Consider the following 23,051-nt stretch of genomic DNA (forward strand, 5'->3'; position numbering starts at 1 on the left):
TCAGCCACAAGTGAAACGCCAACCACGACTTGCAACAAATGATGAAGCCCAAGTAGGTGTTTTAGCTGCTGTCGCGGCTAATCCGCACATCAGCAGCAGACAAATTGCGCGAGAATCGGGAATCTCAAAAACGTCGGTGTTGAGAATGCTACATCAACATCGATTGCATCTCTACCATATTTCTATGCACCAGGAATTGCATGGCGACGACCTTGAATGTCATGTACAGTTCTGCCACTGGGCACGAGAGAAATTACAGGACGATGACAGATTTTTTACACGCGTTCTATTTAGCGACGAAGCGTCATTCACCAACAGCGGTAACGTAAACCGGAACAATATGCGCTATTGGGCAACGGAAAATCCACGATGGCTGTGACAAGTGGAACATCAGCGACCTTGGCGGGTTAATGTATGGTGCGGCATTATGGGAGGAAGGACAATTGGCCCCCATTTTATCGATGGAAATCTAAATGGTGCGATGTATGCTGATTTGCTACGTAATGTTCTACCGATGCTACTACAACATGTTTCACTGCATGATGGAATGTCGATGTACTTTCAACATGATGGATGTCCGGCACATAGTTCACGTGCGGCTGAAGCGGTACTGAGTAGCATATTTCATGGCAGGTGGATTGGTCGTCGAAGCACCATACCATGGTCCGCACGTTCACCGGCTCTGACGTCCCCGGATTTCTTTCTGTGGGGAAAGTTGAAGGATATTTGCCATCGTGATCCACCGACGACGCCTGACAACATGAGTCAGCGCATTCTCAATGGACGTGCGAACATTACAGAAGGCGAACTACTCGCTGTTGAGAGGAATGTCGTTACACGTATTGCCAAATGCACTGAGGTTGACGGACATCATTTTGAGCATTTATAGCATTAATGTGGTATTTACAGGTAATCACGCTGTAACAGCATGCGTTCTCAGAAATGATAAGTATCACATCGGAACAACCGAAATAAAATGTTCAAACATACCTATGTTCTGTATTTTAATTTAAAAAACCTACCTGTTTACCAGCTGTTCGTCTAAAATTGTGAGCCATATGTTTGTGACTATTACAGCGCCATCTATCACAAAGCGAAAAAAGTGGTCCAACTAAAACATTCATATTCCTTTACGTACTACACGAATATGTAATAAAAAATGAGGGTTCCTATATAAGAAAACACAGTTTATATCCGTTTGACCTATGGCAGCGCCATCTAGCGGGTCAACCATAGCGCCATCTGGTTTCCCCCTTCAAGCTAGACAAGTTTCGTTCTTTGTAGTTTTTTCGTTTGACGCTCATTTCGTGAGATATTTGGCTCGGTCACTATCAATGGACCACCCTGTACACTTCCAAGCTGTGGGTGTAGGTCGTCTTTGCAGCCGTGAGGGTTAACAGTTTGATATCATTCTTGTTGGGTTTTGAGGGAATGACTGACAGAAAGGGTGTCTTCCTCTGAAACCTGCGAACATTTCTCCGATGGTGACTTTCTCTCCAACAGAATAGTTATTTTGAGAATTCTCGACAAAAATTTCGAAGATTTTACGAGTATAACGTAGCCAGTCATACACTTTCCTTCGCTGTCTGGAATTGCAATCGTCGAAACGAAGGCACCTGAACTAGGTTTTAAAGCGTCTTAGGTTCATGACCGGGCCAAATTTTTCAACTTCATTGTTCTCACGACCCCAGAGCTCTTCCAAACTTTTACGATTTTCTTTATAGGCTCCTGCAAGGTACTGTAAACCACTAAACGCCAGAACTCCAGTCACATTTATTGGCCTGATGTTTCTCACTCGTGCAGCAGTCCCGCTGATGCTCTTCATATATTGACTGATGTTTTTCACCATTATTTCTAGCATAGTATCAGTGAAAAAGTGATTCCAACACTCAGCTGTGATTTTGCTCGGTCTAGCTCCTCCTAGAACCCCTGGAAGATGAGTGATAATATTTTCTGGTCCTCTGTGTTTACCCCTATTCCAGGGGCGGGCAAACGTTGCACGCGGCTCACGAGCGCACAGCGCTGCACGTGTGCTGCTCGCGAGCAATCGTCGAATGGGGCAGTGGCGACAGCCAGCAGGTTGCGGCAGTGTAGTACCAGGCTAAGCTGCGGACGTTGATGCGAAGCGAGCACTATGTAGTGAACGCTGAATTTCAAGAAACGGAGAAGTGAAGATTTGCTATCTTTTAAAAAGTAATGGGAGAATCTATTTTTCTTTGTGCAAAAACGTGAAAATTCGAAATGTTTAATATGTGGCAGTATTCTCGCTGGTCAACGGAAGTTCAGTATTGAAGGCCATTGTAATAAATTTTACAAGGACGAGTACAATTTATTGTCGGATTCTGAGCGGATGGGGAATTGACTGAGCTTAAGAAGAGCGATCTGACGATACCAGATGAATCTGTCGTAGTTGCTGTTGTCACGAGAGATCTGCGACTTTCTCTCGTCATGTCTCTCATCTATCTGATTTAACATTTTATGGAGCACTGTTTTCAAGTTTTCAGGACGACAACAATAATAGCCCAGCGGTATGTGCAAGTTATAAGACTGCGCTCAATATAGCGAGAGCTGGAAAACCATTTGCTGAATTAATAAGTCTCGGTTAAGAGCAAACATCAGTGATGAAAATTTACGTAACTGTTTGTGTTTGTCTGCATGTAGAAATTTTGTTCCAGATATTAAACGTGTTGTAAACTCCACCTGTGATAATTAAATAAAACGTATCGTAGGTAATAGGTACTCTTTCAAACCATGATTTCTTTCAAGCACTCCTACTAATCTTATTCCTTCATTCGATAAAGCAAGCTAGGAAACAAAACGCATTACAGAGGAAGGAGCGAGCAGAAGGTTGGGAGATAAGCGGGTGGCCAGCTTGCCCCTGTGTGCACGCAGAACACCAGTTAATTGCACGCGTGCAAGTGCACCGCACACGTGCAGGATTCCTGCCCGCCCCTGCCCTATTCGGTGGCTTCCTGGTCCATTTGGTCTTTCTATCCTTCCCTAGAGCGAAGGGTGTATCTTCTTCCCCAGTATCACAAACCTCTTCATCGTCAGAATCAATTCACTATACTGTTGTTCAGTAGACATATCATTTTCTTCTTCATCCCCATATTTTGACGAAATATAGCTTTCTTCATCTAAATCTTCTTTGAGCACTGCATCCTCATCATCATCAGCTGTCAAAAGTCTTGTTATCTCCTTGACATCCTCCTCGTTACTCAAATTGAGCGCGCTCTTCGCCATATTATCCAAAAACCTGGAACAAAGGACATACGAATTAAATAGTTTCACCATAACGGGTTCATTTGCAGTGGGAAAATCATGTACACGTCATTAAAGCACCCTTTTGTTCTATAAATCCAAAAAAATAACCTTATAAACTGGTGAAATATAACCAGGCTCCTTTCCCTGTGACGACGCGACGTAGCGATGACGGAGCGGTGGAAGGTGGGGAGGCTGCCGGGGAGGGGGGCGCCACCTGTCGCAGGGGAGCCAACCGAAAAGCTGCAGCTGTGCATTTTTTCAAGGGTGCGACCGACGGAGGGTTAACTGTCCAGAGTTTATCAAACTCTTGGAACACATACCTGTCAGCCGGTACATATTTGAATGGGGTAAATGGAAATGTCGTGTGGCTAGGGCCTCCCGTCGGGTAGACCGTTCGCCTGGTGCAGGTCTTTCGAATTGACGCCACTTCGGCGACCTGCGCGTCGATGGGGATGAAATGATGATGATTAGGACAACACAACACCCAGTCCCTGAGCGGAGAAAATCTCCGACCCAGCCAGGAATCGAGCCCGGGAACTTAGGATTGACAGTCTGTCACGCTGACCACTCAGCTACCGGGGCGGACATTTGAATGGGGTGGTGAATGGCAAAGTATAGCAGAAGGCGTGTGACTGGGATGCGTAGCGCCTTTACACACGAAAGGAGCCATAATTGCTTGTTGGTGGTCTGTAGAAATTCTTCTTCGAAATGTAAGACATGGACAATGTGGGCGTGCCGACAAGAGCATTGTTTCCCATTGGAGAGACCTTACTGTGTACGGCTTATGACTGCGCTAGGAAAACAAATGCTTTCGCTAAACTCACACCTCCGTGAGAAACATTATGAGGAAAATCTTCTTCCATGTGCGTGGCCACCCTGAAGTCATGAAGCCACCTGAAGGCTTCGCGAGTGGATAAGCTCGTTTCCGACACGCCGCAAGCCGGACAAAACCGCGAAAACGCTTTCTGGACTCGGGTGCCTGAAAGTCTGGTCAGCTTTTAGCAGAAAAGTTGCCAGCCTGGAACAGGAATCAAAGAGAATTCCTCAGGGTCCATCGTCTATCGGCTAGCACTGCTATATAGTCAGCCAATGATAATATGTGTGATTCTTCGGCTTCTGCTGGCGTATTTGTTGATCAAACGGTCCATGCGTGTACTGCCGGTCACTAGTGGCAATTGACACAATATTTCGGCGATCAGGCATGTCACCATCTACGTGTGTTGAGAAATGAGCTCCCGAGGGCACGCGGTCGACTTATATCCCTATCCACCGCAGGCAGTTTCCTCCGCTGTTACCGCCCGAGGGAGAGTGTCGGCAATAACAAAGACGCTTCCGTCGGAGCCTGTGGTAGCGTCGATGTAGTCCCTAAGTACGCCCTGGTCGCCAGGCGACTGCCAAGGCCAGCTTTCGTAACGTACCTGATGATCATACATTGAAGGCTTTCACGACCGGATGGTACTGTTGTTGATAATTCTTCCGGGTTATACGGCCGTGGTCCATGGAATACTTCTATTCCTAACGTTTCGTCCAATACTACGTTGGACATCCTCAGAGGTATGGCTGGTCCTCAGTCGGCAGGACTCAACAGGACCAGCTATACCTCTGAGGATGTCCAACGTAGTATTGGACGAAACGTTAGGAATAGAAATATTCCATGGACCACGGCCATATAACCCGGAAGAATTATCAACAACAGTACTTGATGATAGCGACATGTTTGATACCCAAAATATTATGCCCGTTGTCCACTTGGATAGATGGTACGCCTGAGGACTGTTTGATCAATGATAATATGTGTCGACAACCAGAGAGCTGGGGAGCTGGGGACTTTTTCTTTAGTAGAGTGATGAGATTCGGTATTCGGTGAACTTTTTCAGTGGAGACGCTCAGTGATGAGAGACCTCGTAATGATTCTTTCGAAAACTTTGTGTTGAGACTTCATCTCAAGACTTTGCCCTTGCTGCTGATCCGATCCCATGATGGCTTCAGCAATTTGCATTTTGTTTTGATTCCCACTCCAGTTTTTGCTGGATTTCATTCCAAGCTGATGCATATTCTCACGAGAATTCGATTACGTTTCCTTCTTTGGAAGTAGTCTTCCGTCCCTCAACTAAAGCTGCTTTTGTTACAATCCGATTGCGGTGCTGATCCGAGTGTTGACATTGTTGCCAACGAGCCGTTCTCATGACCACCGTCTTCCAGTTCAAATCTGATTCCTCGGATGCCACCTTCGTAATGCAACCGCAGGTAAAACTTCACCGTGGTCGGTCAGAGGGCAGACCTCCTCAACGCAGCCAAGCGAGCTCTCGGCAGTGTAACCCTCCCCAGTGGACGGCGGTGTTAACCCTCTCAGTCTGCACAAAGGGAACAGCCCAGTCAACAGCCAGCACTTGTCAGCTATCTACCTCGCACTGTCCACTAGCGAAGTTGAAAGGCAAGACTGCAGCCCAAGACACAGGCCGAAACAGATCGACGCCCGTTGACAGCCAACACTACACTGTCGACGTCGAATTCAAGACTTAAATGATGAGATCTAACTGACGAGCCATCTCCCCAGAAAGTCCAATTGTGCAGTTTCTGCCCAGTGCAAGCACCCTAAGACCCTGTATTTAATGATTATTTGTTTTGTTTTTTGTTGTTTTAACTTATTGTTTCAGTATTATTATATGTTTAGACCTCTCAGTCATGCCGATGTTCCACACACATCCAGTGAAGAAATGACTTTTGGTTTGCCAGCCGGGGTGGCCGAGCAGTTCTAGGCGCTACAGTCTGGAACCGCGCGACCGCTACGGTCGCAGGTTCGAATCCTGCCTCGGGCATGGATGTGTGTGGTGTCCTTAGGTAAGTTAGATTTAAGTAGTTCTAAGTTCTAGGGGACTGATGACCTCAGTAGTTAAGTCCCACAGTGCTCAGAGCCATTTGAACCATTTGACTTTTGGTTTCACTAATGTTGGTTAAGTCAGGCGCCCAGAAAACAAGAAATCAACTTTTTTTTCCTGTAGCCCCACTAAAATTTCCCGTTCACCCAGGACTTAATTTCGGTTGTAACGCACCAGAACGGCGTTCCAGCATTTTTTTGAAATTTCTGGAGTAAGTGGACACCGGAGACTTAAAACAGTACGCGTATATTAAATCGCATCGTAATTGCAATTTGCCGCTGCGCCGGCACGAGTAAACGTGACAGTGGGTGAGTAACGTGATGCGATAGGCAAGGAGGTGGGGCAGGATATTGCGTGTGTGTCTGAATCATATCCAAGATAAGTTGAGCTTTGCTCGGGAGCAGCGATCAGTCCGTATCGATAACGTTCGTGTCGATTGTCTTTGTTTATGACAGCCAGAAACCTCAGAGATTTACAGTATAACCAATTAACCTCAGCTTTGTTCCCAAGTTGCTTAATTGTAGAAGTGAATATGAACATAAATCAACTCAATTGTCCTGCACCACAATGACATTTAATGCATTTATTAAACATATAACTCAGAGTCTCGTGACACGTCGTATTCTGTTTTTCCTAACTCTTCGGGAAGTCGGAACTGTATGTGACTCCGACGGGCCAGAAATATTCTCATCGTCATTCATCGCTACATTCTTCATTAATTAATACTGGACACGAGTTTAACGAGCAGCTACAGCGCAACTGTTTGAAAGTTTCGGGTGGCAGCAGTTGAAAAATGACGCCATAGGCAAGAGACTAAGGACTTCTGCCGATATGTGTCGAGTAGAACTAGGGAACAAAGTGAAACTGCTACGAGAACAAGTGAGTTTATCGTTTATATTAAATCTTATAGTTCTATTGTTTTGATTGTAAGTAATCAAGTTTTAGAAACCAGAATTTCAGAACAGTGTACTGCAGAAAGTAATTTCTCATTGTGAGTTTTATCACAAGTTTTCAAAATTCGAAACTTTTGATTTTTGTAGCTGGGAGGTAAAGAGGGATGGTAAGAGGAGTTTATGGTTCAAAGGCGCGTTTCGGCACCTAAAATTTTGGAAATTAAGCATTTTTAGTATCCATCATGAGTTTGATATAAGGCTTGAAAGTCTCTTCGGGTTTGTGGCCAGATCCTAAAATCAACTCGATTCGATGTTTCGGCGATCCAACTGTTCGCCATCTTCAGGAGATCGCTGCTGTTGCTGAGTCCTTTCTCAGCGGGACTCAGCAGCGTTCTCCTGAAGAAGATGGCGAACAGCTGGATCGCCGAGATACGGAATTGAGTTGATTTTATGATCCAGCAGCAAACCAAAAGAGGCTTTCAAGACTTATTACTCCGGGAAGGCCTACGAAGGCACATTGATATAAGGTTGTTTATCACATTTTTGGCGCCAACGAGGGCCCCGGTGTTAAGCGAATTAACACATCTTGGGCCCACCATCGAACTCGATATCACGCGAATTACCACAGTGGTAAACCATGTAAGAGAGAAAACTTTCGTGTCAGCAAAAACAAACGTGTGATATAATGTGTGCAGTCTCTCGGATACCTGGGTGACAACCTCAAAGTATCTATGTCTTTCTGTGCATAGAGACTGGATGTGTAGCTATCACATAGACTGCGAGCCAAAACGTTATGACCACCGCAGATTACCAGACTGGTTGCGTTGCAGGCACTGTAGCGATGATGTGGGTCACAAATAGGGGAATCCGCTGACATAAGCGATTTTGACAAAGAGCAAATTGCACGGCCCATCGTCTGGGAATGAGTCTTTGGAAATGGTGAATCTGAACGCCTGTTTGCGTGGTACTGCACTCACCATCTATACAAACTGGCAGAATGGCGGTGAAACCATAGAACGCGACAAAGTGTTGGACGTCCACACCTCATCACAGAAAGGTCAGTAAAGTAGGATAGGCGGCGATTTGTGGGACCTATAACCACAGACTGACTCAGGCACAAGTGTTCTGGAGCACATTGTCGAACATGGCTCCGCAGCAGATGACCCCTACGTGTTATCATGTTGAACCAATTACTTTGTCAATTACGATTGCTGTGTGCACATCATAGCGATTAACGGTGGATCAATGGAAACGTGCCACATAGTCGGGTGAATAACATTTCCTTTTACGCCGGGCCGATGGCCGTGTCTGGACACTCTACCATCCAGGCGAACGGCTATTCGAAACATGCACCATGCTACAAGCTCACGTATTTTGTTATGGAGGAAATTCACGTGGGCCTTGCGACATACTAATTCCTGACGTACTCTCCTCGTGCAAAAGTGTTAACTAAGTGCATGTCAGGGTTTTGAAAGCTTGTTGGCTTCATAGGTGTGTAAGGTACGACCACATAACTGTCGAACTATCCTGTTATTATTCTACTAATGTCTTATAACTGGACTAAACTTCCAACAGGATTCTGGTTGGGGGACGTGGACGAAGTCCTAAAATTGCTGGATACTGTTCAGTAATCCTCTGTTTATTGAATCGTTGCTTAAAATTGTGATTGCAATGACTGATTGATTCACGAGCTCGCCACATATCTGTTCAGAGTTCACCGTTCTACTTTTCAGAGTTAGATCGTTAAGTTCTTAAACTCTTGCAGAAATTCTGCAAGTTCCCGGAGTTGTCGCTGGAAAAATTTCAAACACTGTAATCGAGATTGGCAGACCGCCAAAGAGAGCACGTTTTGTCTCATCTAGTGATTAAAATAAGTGAGGCAAAATGTGGCAGCTCGAGGAAACACTGTGTGTGACTGTGTCCTGTGCTGAATGAGCTACGGACTGGTCGTGGAGCAAAACCAGCCTGTTGCACAGCTTCCCGCGACGCCAACATCTTATTAAGCAGATGGTCATACTGTTTTCGTTCATCAGTGTATTTGCTTCACAGTGTCGAAGATGAAGAAGTGCTGGTAACTCTTGAGGTATGCATTTTAGAGCCCATGTCAAATAGACGTCTTTGCTTCTAATGATCGTTCCTGTCACATCCCTGAATAGTGACTTCTCTTCATGCGACAACTTGTATAAATTACTGAAGTTAAAATCTTCTGGGTTATTAGGCCGCGTCATGTTTCTTCTAAAATGTTCGACGTTTCGACCCCTCTGCTGGGATCTTCCTCGGGATCTTTTGGTGTCCACTACTGCTAGAACACTGTCAGAGACGAGTGTCGCGTCCACTTATAAAGGAGGCATTTTCTGGCGTTCGTGCTGGAGAAGTGATAGTATTGGTTAAAATTCATATGGCTACCTGCCATAGTCATAGGCTAATACAGAAGAAGGGGCGTTGGTAGCTCATCTCCTGTGGGTACCATTGGTGGTCAACGTCATGGGATAGAAAGGCACTATTCCACACTTATGCTGGAGAAGGGTTATTGGTTGAAATGCCCGCTACCGCTATTGGTAGGTGGTCATCAGTGGCTAGTTTCGAAACGGACAGAGCAAGAGAGGGGGAATGTTTACCCAAAATATTATTGGCCGCCGAGGTGACTTGCAGCGCGTAGTTTATGCCGCTCACACACCGCGGACGCGCATTTACTTCCTTGATGGCGGGGAATCACGATGTCGGAAGCCTATAGCCGTCCTCTCTATTGAAATTAGATGCATTCTTAGAAATTTCAACCGCTTCTCGGACCTTTCTTCTATAAATGTTTGTTTCTTTAGCCAGTACACGTACGTTATTGAAATCGATGTCACAGCTACAATTCTCGTGATGTTCCGCTACTGCCGATTTTACACTTTGTTTTAGCCGCATGTGCCGTTCGTGTTCCTTAATGCGTTCTTTAACAGTTCTTCCCGTTTCGCCTATATACACTTTGCCGCAGCCACATGACACTTGATAGACGCCTGCATTGTGGAGGTAATCGGACGCATCTGTTTTCCGTCGGAAAAAGTGTTTTATTTTGTTTTGACAAATGAAGATGTCTGAATACCATTTTTCATTAAAATTCTGCTTATGCGGTCAGTGACCCCAGAAACGAACGGTAACCTGACGGATGAGAAGGCGGTTCCTTGTCATTCTTATTAGCGGTATAAATATTCCGCCTAAAAGCCTTGTCGATTGAATAACAATAATACCCATTTGCCTTCAATGTCCTCTTTAAAAAATTCAACTCCGATTCTAAGTTGTCGTCATCGCTGATACGGAAGGCACGTGAAGACAGAGTGTTGAGTACTGCTTGCTTCTGGGCTGGGTGTTGCTGCGAAGTGGCATCTAAATACCTGTTTGTGTTAGTCTACTTTCTGTTCACTCTGTGACCTAGAGTGTTATCAGATCTTCTGTATACCAACACACCTAGGAACGGGAGACCGACCTCACTCTCAACCTCCAAGGTGAATTTGATTTTGGGGTGAATTCCATTTAAGAAATTGTGGAACGCATGAAGTTCTTCTCCGCCGTGTGGCCATATAACAAATGCATCGCCCACATAGCGGAGTCAGCAAGAAGGCTTCAAAGGAGCATTACTTAACGCTTTTTGCTCAAAATGTTCCATAAAAACGCCAGCTGCAACTGGCGAAACGGGTGAGCCAATGACAAGGCCGTCAGCCTGTTCTTAGAATTCACCATTGTTGTAAGATGTCAGGCATATCCAACACCTTCCATGAAAACCCTGACATGACAGCAAATCCGGCAGTATGTCACATAGCTCCGAATAAATCCTGACATTAAATTAACCAAAGTAAGACGATCAACGAGTGAGCAGATGGAATACCACAGACTAACACAACAACGCCTAAATGCATGTCATACCTTCCCACCGATGCAACAGACGCAGTTCCGAGGGGAAAAACGAGAACAGAAGCCGAGAGCAGAGTCGTGTAGGCTAGTAGCCCCTACGATAAGGGACGCACACGCACATCGCCCGCCGATGGCCAAGACCACCCCCCAGCCCATATTAAAAGATAGTCCTCCAGAAGAACAGTATAGATCTTACGATAACACTAAAAGGGCCACACCAGCTGCAAGTTTTAGCGTGAGACTATACGTGTCTCTGTTACGTAGCAAACATTATAAACATTGCCCCACCATGAAAAGTATAGCACTTCTCATTGGATAGACAGAATTTTTGTAGGCGGAGCTTAAGGTTAACATTGAGACCCTGATTGGTCAGTTGAAAACACAGCCAGATGCCAACTTCGATAAATTGTAGTAAAGAGAAATTCGAGAGAGTTGCTTCCGAGACGGCGAGGTGTGTGGAGCTGCGCCGCCCGCCGCCCCCTGGCGCTCACTAACCACCGACACGGTAATGAAAGCACGCGATGCCGCATAAGAGCGCATAAGGCTTCACTCATAACTGCAGAAGTCTCATCTATTACATCCCCTTTTTGTGTAATACTAGTGTCGATTGTCAATTAAAGCTCAAGGTATTCACATTTGCTACTTGAAGTTAAAATCTGAAACACGATGGTTTTTCTGTTATATAATTATTGAGAAGCCACGTCACCCATTGGAATTTACGACAAGCTAAATAAGTAATGAAAGATAATTGAGGGTCACTGTAGAGCATTTTTGATAGTTTTCTCTTTTATGAAACTTAACTTAAACCTAGATTATGGATGTGATATGGCATAGGTCATCCTTCGATCCATTATAGAACTTGGAAACCCATTCAGGGAATATTCGTTCACATTTTTCTTGAACGCAGTTGGTTTTTATCACAGTCGTAAACTTAACTGTTTTTTGGACGTTATTTTACCAGGCAACTAAAAACAGTAAAGGCTTGAACCCCTTCCACTAAATTTAGTTAGTATTAAGATTCTTTCACAGGGAGTGCAGTCGAGCTGACGCTGAAATCATTAAATATTTGATTATATCATCGCTGTTGTTGTTGTGGTCTTCAGTCCTGAGACTGGTTTGATGCAGCTCTCCATGCTACTCTATCCTGTGCAAGCTTCTTCATCTCCCAGTACCTACTGCAACCTACATCCTTCTGAATCTGCTTAGTGTATTCATCTCTTGGTCTCGCTCTACGATTTTTACCCTCCACGCTGCCCTCCAATACTAAATTGGTGATCCCTCGATGTCTCAGAACATGTCCTACCTACCGATCCCTTCTTCTAGTCAAGTTGTGCCACAAGCTCCTATTCTCCCCAATCCTATTCAATACCTCGTCATTAGTTATGTGATCTAACCATCTAATCTTCAGCATTCTTCTGTAGCACCACATTTCGAAAGCTTCTATTCTCTTCTTGTCTAAACTATTTATCGTCCATGTTTCACTTCCATACATGGCTACACTCCATACAAATACTTTCAGAAGCGACTTCCTGACATTTAAATCTATAGACGATGTTAACAAATTTTTCTTCTTCAGAAATGCTTTCCTTGCCATTGCCAGTCTACATTTTATATCCTCTCTACTTCGACCGTCATCAGTTATTTTGCTCCCCAAATAGCAAAACTCCTTTACTACTTTAAGTGTCTCATTTCCTACTCTAATTACCTCAGCATCACCCAACTTAATTCGACTACATTCCATTATCCTAGTTCATCTTATAGCCTCCTTTCAAGACACTGTCCATTCCGTTCAACTGCTGTTCCAAGTCCTTCGCTGTCTCTGACAGAATTCATCATCGCTAATCTCACTGAACTCTTCCGAACTCTACATGTCATGTGCGGTCTGGCGCCTCCTTACCAGCAACAGGTCCCACGTTCAAACTAGTCAATTCCCTAAAAAACACGCTCAGGTTGTCGTTGCGCGAAAGTGGTAGGGAGACGCGACTTAGAACAAACAGAAACCACGCAGAATGTTATATTGTATAAATTAAATCCTCAAACTCCATGTAGAACTGTTTGTTGCGTGCTGCCTTCATGGTGGTGCAATCATAATGGTGGGCTGTGGAAATCTGTCTCGGCCCTTCGAGTGGTGACGGCGTGTGCTCCCACTGTGCAGGCAACCTGGCGGCGATGATGAGCGGCATGGTGATGAGCTGGTCGTCGCCGGCGCTGGGGAAGCTGGGCCTGTGGAGCTCCGAGGAGGAGTCGTGGGCGGGGTCTCTGGCGGCGCTGGGGGCGGCGTTCGGCCCCTGGGTGGGCGGCTGGGGCGCCGACCGGCTGGGGCGGCGCGGCGTGCTGCTGTGGAGCGCCGTGCCAGCCACGCTGGGCTGGGCCATGCTCATGGCGGCCGAGCACCCCGACCTGCCGCACGACGGCAAGATCGGCCTGCTCTACGCCGCCCGCCTCATCAGCGGAGCCGCCGTCGGCGCCGTCTACGTTGCGCTGCCCATGTACATCGGCGAGATGTCGCAGGTAAACGGAGGCCGGCCGCGCCACCCTAGAGCTGACCATTTGCAGCCCGTCAGGGTTGGCAGACCTGTGCAACCCGACCTGACGTCACGTTCTTGGTCGACGACTCCACAGTCTGGTCTGCCGTCCGCATCTTGTCTGTTAAGGCCCCAATACAAAACCGAGCGAGGTGGCGCAGTGGTTAGACACTGGATTCGCATTCGGGAGGGCGACGGTTCAATCCCGCGTCCGGGCATCCTCATTTACGTTTTCCGTGATTTCCCTAAATCGCTCCAGGCAAATGCCGGGATGGTTCCTTTGAAAGGGCACGGCCGACTTCCTTCCCCGTCCTTCCCTAATCCAACGAGACCGATGACTTTGCTGTCTGGTCTCCTTCCCCAAACAACCCAACCCCAACCAACCCAACCCAACCCAACCCGGCCCCAATACAAAGGTGGACCAGTCCGCAGAACTACGCCTCCGGCCACATTGGCTCTGCGGCCGTGATGTTTACGACCCTTTTGTAGGTGCTGCAGGTATCGTGGGACTTCCGACCAACCTATTTCGACCCGTGGCTAGAGCATCCGCGACTACTACCTTATGGGAGCCGTTCACCAGCACTGGTCGTGATTTCTGCCAACAGCCTTCGTGTCTGTATAATTTTTTAGGTCTTACCTACTTGAGTTCTATACACTCTTTGTAAAGAAAATAATTACAACAACGAGAGGGAAGCTGTCCCTGGCGTAGGCCTCGCGACACACGAGCGGTTTCCTTACCGACTTCAGTCAGTATTACGAACGCAACTACCTCCAGAAGTCCCGTTACACAATATGACCTATTACACTACTGGCTATTAAAATTGCTACACCACGAAGATGATGTCCCACAAACGCGAAATTTAACCGTCAGGAAGAAGATGCTGTGATATGCAAATGATTAGCTTTTCACAGCATTCACACAAGGTTTGCGCAGGTGGCGACACCTACAACGTGCTGCCATGAGGAAAGTTTCCAACCGATTTCTCATACACAAACAGCAGTTGACCGGCGTTGCCTGGTGAAACGTTATTGTGATGCCTCGTGTAAGGAGTAGAAATGCGTACCATCAAGTTTCCTACTTTGATAAAGGTCGGATTGTAGCCTATCGCGATTGCGGTTTATCGTATCGCGAGCGCGCGTTGGTCGAGATCCAATGACTGTTAGCAGAATATGGAATCGGTGGGTTCAGGAGGGTAATACGGAACGCCGTGCTGGATCCCAACAGCTTCGCATCACTAGCAGTCGAGATGACAGGCATCTTATCCGCATGGCTGTAACGGATTGTGCAGCCACGTCTTGATCCCTGAGCCAACAGATGGGGACGTTTGCGAGACAACGACCATCTGCACGAACAGTTCGACGACGTTTTCAGCAGCGTGGACTATCAGTTCGGAGACCGTGGCTACGGTTACCCTTGACCCTGCATCACAGACAGCAGCGTTTGCGATGGTGTACTCAACAACGAACCTGGGTGCACGAATGGCAAAACGCCATATTTTTCGGATGAATCCAGGTTCTGCTTACAACATCATGATGGTGACATCCGTGTTTGGCGACATCGGGCTGGCTCTGAGCACTATGGGACTCAACATCTTAGGTCATAAGTCCCCCTAGAACTTGTGAACGCACATTGGAAGCGTGTATTCGTCGTCCCCATACTGGCGTATCACCCGTCGTGATGGTATGCGGTGCCACTGATTACACGTCTCGGTCACCTGTTGTCCGCATTGACGGCTATTTGAACAGTGGACGTTACATTTCAGATGTGTTACGACCCGTTGCTCTACCCTTCGATCCCTGCGAAACCCTACATTTCAGCAGGATAATGCACGACCACATATTGCAGGTCCTGTACGGGCCTTTCTGGATACAGAAAATGTTCGACTGCTGCCCTGGCCACCACATTCTCTAGATCTCTCGCCAACTGGAAACGTCTGGACAATGGTGGCCGAGCAACTGGCTCGTCACAATACGCCAGTCACTACTCTTGATGAACTGTGATATCGTGTTGAAGCTGCACGGGCAGCTGTACCTGTACACGCCATCCAAGCTCTGTTTGACTCAATACCCAGGCGTGTCATGGCCGTTATTACGGCCAGAGGTGGTTGTTCTGGGTACTGATTTCTCAGGATCTATGCACCCAAATTGCGTGAAAATATAGTGACATGTCAGTTGTAGTATAACATATTTGCCTAATGAATACCCATTTATCATATGCATTTCTTCTTGGTGTAGCAATTTTAATGGCCAGTAGTGTATATAAGGTGATTCACGAAGATATGAAAATATTTTAATATATTATTCTACAAGTAAAGCGAAAGGGAAAAGTTCATAACAACATGTTTAGTTACGGAGATACGGCTAATAAAAGATTTTGCCTGAAATTTAGCAACTTCGCTAATATGAAGCCATCGCAAAACTGTACGAGGTTAAAGTAAAGCAGATTTCCGTTTATTTTGTTGATATTGGTCTGGTGAATCTAATTAAATATGTCCCAGACATGTATCTGGAGTAGTTTTCCAGAGCATCCAGAGAAGCAAGGAAGTAATTTCGTAAAATTAATTTACTAACAACGTGGTTCATTTTGTTTTTTGAATTATACATAATTGCACAAAGTTTTTTACAGAAGTTTGTAAAGAATTAATTTTGGAAAAATGATGGTAATAACGTTAACAGATACTGTATGAATGTGTCAGATAATCTGCTGTTATTAATACCATAGCACACATGAATTCATGTTACACCGGAAAAAACGAAGGTCAGTAATAAGGAAGTTGTACATTGTACATAAAATTTCACAGTACATTCACAATAAAGGAAACGTCTGAAACAACTGACTAACGGTTGCCAACAATGACGTAAACGTTTCTACATTCTTAATGGAAAGTAGACAAATTTACTTGTATAATATTTTTGCTTTTCTGGATGTTCTAGAAAACTACTGGAGATACACGCCTGGGACATGTTTTATTAGATTCACCAGACCGATAACAACCAAATAAATGGAACTCGTGCTTTACTTTAACCTCGTACAGTTTTGCGACGGCTTCATATTAGCGAAGTTGCTAAATTTCAGGCAAAATCTTTTATTAGCCGTAAGTCCATAATTAAACATTTTCGGACATATGTTTATATGAACTTTTTTTTAGTTTCACTTGTAGAATAACATATTAAAATATTTCCATATCTTCGTAAATCACCCTGTATATAGCAAGAGTGGCAGTTAATATTTAACATCCTTCAAAACTGCCAGACATGAAATAATTCCAGTTTCTTCTTCTCGAGGTATGTGCTCGGCCAAGTTTCATACGCACTGTTTCAAGAACGTTTCCTCAGTTTCCTGTCATCAGTTAATACCTGTTTGTCTCTCTGCTTGATGAGAGCCTTCTTCCTCTCCACCAATCTATTTCTGACGTCTTCCTTGCTTAGCGCTTTTCCCGTAATAGTCTAATCTCTCCATTTTCCGTCACAGATCTCACTGGGTGCCTCTCATGTTTGTTTGACTAGCTTGTGTTCCTAATGCTCTCAATACTACTATTGGTTGAAAGCAAGTGTCACATGAGGCGATACGTTATCTGAGGCTTTCGCAGTACTCTGTGATTTATATTGCACAGCTTTTGATTCATACTGCAGACTTTTTCACTGTTGTGGAGATATTACCACAGAGGCAAAGATATCAGGAGTAACAAACCAAATCGAATTACATTGTCACTCTGTAACGACCCATCGGAGACCTTGGGTCCATCATGCTGAATCATCCTTCAACAACCTTTGAAATTTTGTCCGTCGAGTTCGAATTAATCATTATAGTTGCTTTCCAGTGACGCTTTGCTAGTACCTTCATAGTATAGACGTGTGTTCAATTGTTGAACACGTTAATTTAGCAAAAAATAAAATATAAAACATTGCTACTTAAAATCTGTGGAACACAGAAAACATTACCTTTTTCATTAACGCCAAGTGAGTCGTGTACAGGTTTCCAATCAGTAACTCTCAAATACATCATAAAGGTCGCAGTTCGTTTTTTGTTTATTAGCGTTGTAGTGTAACTTGAAGTATTTTCATAATGGTTTTAGAAGCACGATGTGTCTATAGAAATGTGTTCAGTAGCAGCACTGCTACCTTCCGTAACTCTTGTTGCCAGTTGTAAGAGGGAGAGTTACATTGCATGGAATGACAAGTGACTATAGTGTAGCTATTGGACTAGGTGTGCTTTTAACACTCTGAATTAAAATATCGACTTGATATTATCTCATTTCAAGCAGAGGTTGAAAACTTTAATAATGCTTCAGACTGTTTCATAAATGACTCAAAACTACTATCTGAAATCCAGTATATCGTGACTACTGTGAACGTCCCATGAATTTATACCTCTACAGCACACTCTTCAAAATGCTGATGAGTGCAGAATCCGAAAGGCTTTAATGTCAATTTCCTTGCGTAACTGACTAATCTCCACCTTCTCCACCTCCACCTCCTCCTCCTTCTTCCAAAACTGTTGCAAGATGCGTTTCTCAAACAAGGAACACCTGTCTACGTTCTCATCAGTTGTGATTATTAACATTCTTGATTTTTTTTCCCCACCCTGTTAGTAACATGCTTTCTCTTTTGCTGCTTTAGTTTCTAACGTTAGTCGTAGAAGACGAGTGCTTTATAACAACCGAGTTGACGGTGTATCCATTATTTCCGCAGCCGAGCATCCGCGGCGCCCTGGGGACGCTGATGCAGCTGATCATCTCGCTGGGGATGATGGTGATGTACGGCGCCGGGCCGTACATCTCGACGCTGGCTCTGGGCGGCATCAGCCTGGTAGTGCCGCTGCTGTTCGCCGCGGCCTTCTTCTGGATGCCCGAGACGCCCTACCAGTTCCTCCAGAAGGACGACGTCGCCGGCGCCGACAAGGCGCTACAGTGGTTCCGCGACGAGGGCGCAGACACTTCCGGCGAGCTCAAAGTCATGCAGGTACCGAACCGCCCTACTACCCTCTACTCCGAGAGTGTGCACTTAGAAGGAAGGAAGATCGGGTTTAACCGCCCGTCGACATCGAGGTCATTACGGACTGAGCTGAAGCTCGGATTGGGTCAAGGGTGGGGAAGGAAATCGGCCGTGCCCTTTCAGTGGAACCATATCGGCATTTGCCTGGAGCGATTTTGGGGAAAGCGCGGAAAACGTAGATCTTGATGGCCAGACGCGAGTTTGAACCGTCGTCCTCCCGAATGCGTCTGCTAATCACTGCTCCACCTCGCTCGGTGTGTACTTTTCGATAGCACGGTAATTCAGGAGGAGGAGGAGGAAATAAGTTTTTAACGTCCCGTCGACAACGAGGTCATTAGAGACTGAGCTGCAACTCGGATTGTGTCAAGGGTGGGGAAAGAAATCGGCCGTGCCCTTTCAGGGTAACCATACCGGCATTTACCTGGAGCGATTTTAGGGAAATCACGGAAAACCCAAATCAGGATGGCCGGATGCGGGTTTGAACCATCGTTCTCCCAAATGTGAGTTCAGTGTGCTAACCACTGCGCCACTTCGCTCGATGATAGTTCAGTAATCTAGCGCTGTACGAGATAGCCGTGAAAATGCAAGGTTCAGGCAGCTCCATACCCCAAACGGCCGTAAAAAAAGCGATACTAAACATAAAGTTTTTTCTATTGAACTACAGTTACGGATCTTAACAGTTAAAAAAAATGGAAAATGTTGAAATGTGTGTGAAATCTTATGGGACTTAACTGCTAAGGACATCACTCCATAAGCTTACACACTACTTAACCTAAACTATCCTAAGGACACACACACACACACACACCCATGCCCGAGGGAGGACTCGAACCTCCACCGGGACCAAAAAAAATGAAATAGGAAAGAAATAAATCTCGATGCTCGAGTGATCTCAAACATCACTTCATACAGCAAAAAAAGCACACACAAAAATTCCATAAATAACATATGTATAGGCATATGACAGTTAAATCAATACCCTAAGGTGTCGACAGGCGTTGATATACATCAACGGGGACATAAAAAAATTTGTGCTTCGACGGGGAATCGAACTCGGGATCTTCTCCTTACATGGCAGGCGCTCAATCCATCTTTTTTTTTTTAGATATAGTTCGTTGCGTTTGGTCTGGCCGGACGTCGCAGGACATCCGTTCAAGTTGATCGTTGATTCCTTGACTCAGTTTTTTTTATTACAGAGAGCACGCAGTCCTCTGACCGAACACGCTGAGCTACCGTGCCGGCTCCATCTGAGCCACCGAGGGCACAGAGGACAGTGCAACTGCAAGGATGAATCCCTTGCACGCTCCCCGTGAGACCCACATTCCCAACTTAATGTGCACGCACTACATTCGTAGTGCCCCTGCCCATTACACTCATTACTCGCGGCAGACAATCTTACCGAGTCCCGTAAGAGCTCGGGCAATGCGTGTGCATCCGCACAGAAGAAGGTCAATAGCAACACCATCTTCATAAAGTTTTAATTTTTGCCTGTGACAGTGTCCTTAAAACAGTTCCAAGCCCCCAGGCCCGAGGTCTTCTTCAGGTTTTCTTCGATCATCAGGCGGCTTCTGGAACTGGAAGTCGTAAAGTCCCCTCTAAAATCTTTCCATCCTGAATTCCCTTTCCCCACTCCCGGCCTGCTGGGTCATTTCGCCAAAAAATAAGGGAACTGGGAAAAAAATGTTTTCATTCCTTATCGTGCAGACGAACGCCTGTATAAACAGTTGCCTACATAAACAATCGGGAATCTTGGCTAATCAACTAGAGCATACGATCCAACAAAAAAAGGTAGTATTGTTCCGAAAACGACACCTTACTAATTTCCAAACACACAAACCAGACAAATTAAATATCCGTCCCTGGGGGCAAGAAATAATCCCACTGTAAGACAAAAAAGAAAGTACCGCGATGGAGCTATGCAAATTGGTCACATATTGACATTCATACAGGGGTCAACGCAAAATGCATAATTCTAGTCATGTCGAACGATGGATGATTGTGACGCTGCAGCGTAATTTCAACGTGTTGCTGGCAAGAATAACAAACTGGGGACATGCCGATACAAAGGTGTAAAGCGTTTGCCAATTTCCTTCCTCGTACTCAGTTGGGCAGTAACGATGCCTCGCAGACAGAAGAGTGAACAATATACGCACATGTGTTGTTGGGCTCAAAGACGCCGGTTGGAGAAATCGGCTACTCGATCGACACTTGAATAGGAGCGATGCCACTTCTCGATGAAGTCTGTAGGATTGGGTTTACAAAGGCCGAACACGGCGTCAAGAAGGAAGTGGTCGACCTAGGGAGACGACAGAACGTGAGGACTAAGCAATCGTCAGCAAGGCTCTCAGAGCCCCAAATTCATCAATATCTGTGCTCCGACGCGCAACTGGCGCTTCAGTCTCCACAAGGATCCTTGAAAAGCGGCTCACACTAAGAGGACTGAGTCCATGGCATTCCTTGCGCCGACTATCATGGACCTCCGTACAGCAACAAGCCCATTTGCAGTGGTATCGGGCGCTCTTGGCCTGGGATCTCACTGACTGCAATAGAATTGTCTTCAGTGATGACTCCCGCTTCGAACTGAGATCAGGTGAACAGCGGAGACTTCTCTGGAGACGTCCCAGGCAGCAGCGGGACACCAACTCGACTGTCGCTCGCCATACGGCCGGAAAACCAGAGCTGATGGTCTAGGTTGCCGTTTCTTTTCGTAACAGGACCCCTTTTGGTTGTCATCCACGACACCCTGACAGTGCAGCGGTACATCGATGATATTCTACGTCCCTTTTGTTGCCCTTCATGGTAGGCCATCGTAGCCTTACATTTGAGCAGGATAATGCCAGCCTGCACACAATGAGAGTTTCTACTATCTGTCTTCGTACTTGCCAAACCCTATCTTGGTCAGTAAGATAGCCACATCCCTCCCTAGCTGAGAACGTTTGGAGCATTATGGGCTGGGCCATTCAACCAACTCGGGATTTTGGCGATATAACGCGCCAGTCGGACAGAATCTGGCACGATAGCCCTCGGAAGGACGTTCAGCAACTCTGTCAACCAGTTTCAAACTAAATACCTGCTTGCATAAGGACCAGAGATGGACCAATGACTGCAGTCCGGAACCGCGGGACTGCTACGGTCGCAGGTTCGAATCCTGCCTCGGGCATGGGTGTGTGTGATGTCCTTAGGTTAGTTAGATTTAAGTAGTTCTAAGTTCTAGGGGACTGATGACCATAGATGTTAAGTCCCATAGTGCTCAGAGCCATTTGAACCATTTTTTTGGACCAATGAGTTTTCCATTTGCTCCACTTTCTGAAGCTCTTGCTCTTGAATAAATCATCGATTTTTTCTGAAATTGCAATCATATCCCTCATGAGGACACTCAACAACTCTATGAATCAACGCCAAGCAGAGTAACTGCTTGCTTAAGGGCCAGACTTGCAAGAACGCATTACTGATTTGCTCAACAAGTGAAGCTCTTTATCTTTAATAAATCATCCAGAAAATGACCGAGTATTTTCAAGATTCTATCATAATAGACAATGTGGATTTCAAGGGTAAAAACAATCACTGGTAACCTCCCTTTATTATATTTAATTTATGAAATGAAGAATTTAGTTTTTCTTATTTTCACTTTAGCTACCTAACAATTAGTACCAACAAAGTACTGCATTTTGATCGTGGGGGTTTCTGAAATAATAAGTTGACTATGTAACTGCGTTCTGCTCTCACTGAAACATGAATTATCTGTCTGCGCTGGAATACAATGCCGTACGACTGAATTCCCACGTCTATCAGAATACAGTTATCTCTGCACGTTTCCAGCTGTCGAGCGCTTTAAACTGACTCCTCGGGAATTTTACTGTTCTCTTTTACAATCGACAAAGCAGCTGATAAAATCAGTCCTTGTGGAAATGCCTATGACTGGTATTTGATGATTGCGTAGCAACCGTTAATCTTTCAAGAGGAGAGGTCTTCCGTGAAATATGGAAGATTACAAAGATACAATCAATTCTCCACGTACTTCTCAGCGTTTTGGGATATACGTTCCAGAAATCAAAGTGCGTGTACAATCGACAACAGCCGCTACTTATAACCGAGTTGTGTGTTTCTTCTGACAACGGAAACCATTGAAAGGAAATTATATTCAGGCAGAATTTGTTTATAAACCGAATGTATTATTGCATTAACTACAGCCAATGAAGACGATCTAACTGTGCTACTTACAATGACCTTCAGCGCTGATGAAGGAATAAGCAGTAAAATTTTAGCTGTGGAAGCCAAACGGACAGACTTGAAGGAGCGAAAGGGGGAAATTGGATGTATCTATACTCCGCAAGCTATATTGTTGTGTGTGACGCCCGCATCTCGTGGTCGTGCGGTAGCGTTCTCGCTTCCCACGCCCGGGTTCCCGGGTTCGATTCCCGGCGGGGTCAGGGATTTTCTCTGCCTCGTGATGGCTGGGTGTTGTGTGCTGTCCTTAGGTTAGTTAGGTTTAAGTAGTTCTAAGTTCTAGGGGACTTATGACTACAGCAGTTGAGTCCCATAGTGCTCAGAGCCATTTGAACCATTTGTGTGTGACGGAGACTACTTTTGGTACTGTACAA

General features: G+C 45.5%; 1 protein-coding gene across 1 annotated transcript in view; it reads left to right on the forward strand.

Annotated features, from left to right (window-relative positions):
• Positions 1 to 23,051, forward strand: part of LOC126474892 (facilitated trehalose transporter Tret1-like) — an 83,211-nt gene that overhangs the window by 9,145 nt on the left and 51,015 nt on the right. Inside the window, exons 2-3 of the mRNA XM_050102384.1 lie at positions 13,086 to 13,441; positions 18,148 to 18,417. Of these exons, the coding sequence (XP_049958341.1) occupies positions 13,086 to 13,441; positions 18,148 to 18,417 (626 nt within the window). The remainder of the gene's footprint in view (positions 1 to 13,085; positions 13,442 to 18,147; positions 18,418 to 23,051) is intronic.

The sequence above is a fragment of the Schistocerca serialis genome, chromosome 4 (genome assembly GCF_023864345.2).
Source record: "Schistocerca serialis cubense isolate TAMUIC-IGC-003099 chromosome 4, iqSchSeri2.2, whole genome shotgun sequence".
Taxonomy (NCBI): domain Eukaryota; kingdom Metazoa; phylum Arthropoda; class Insecta; order Orthoptera; family Acrididae; genus Schistocerca; species Schistocerca serialis.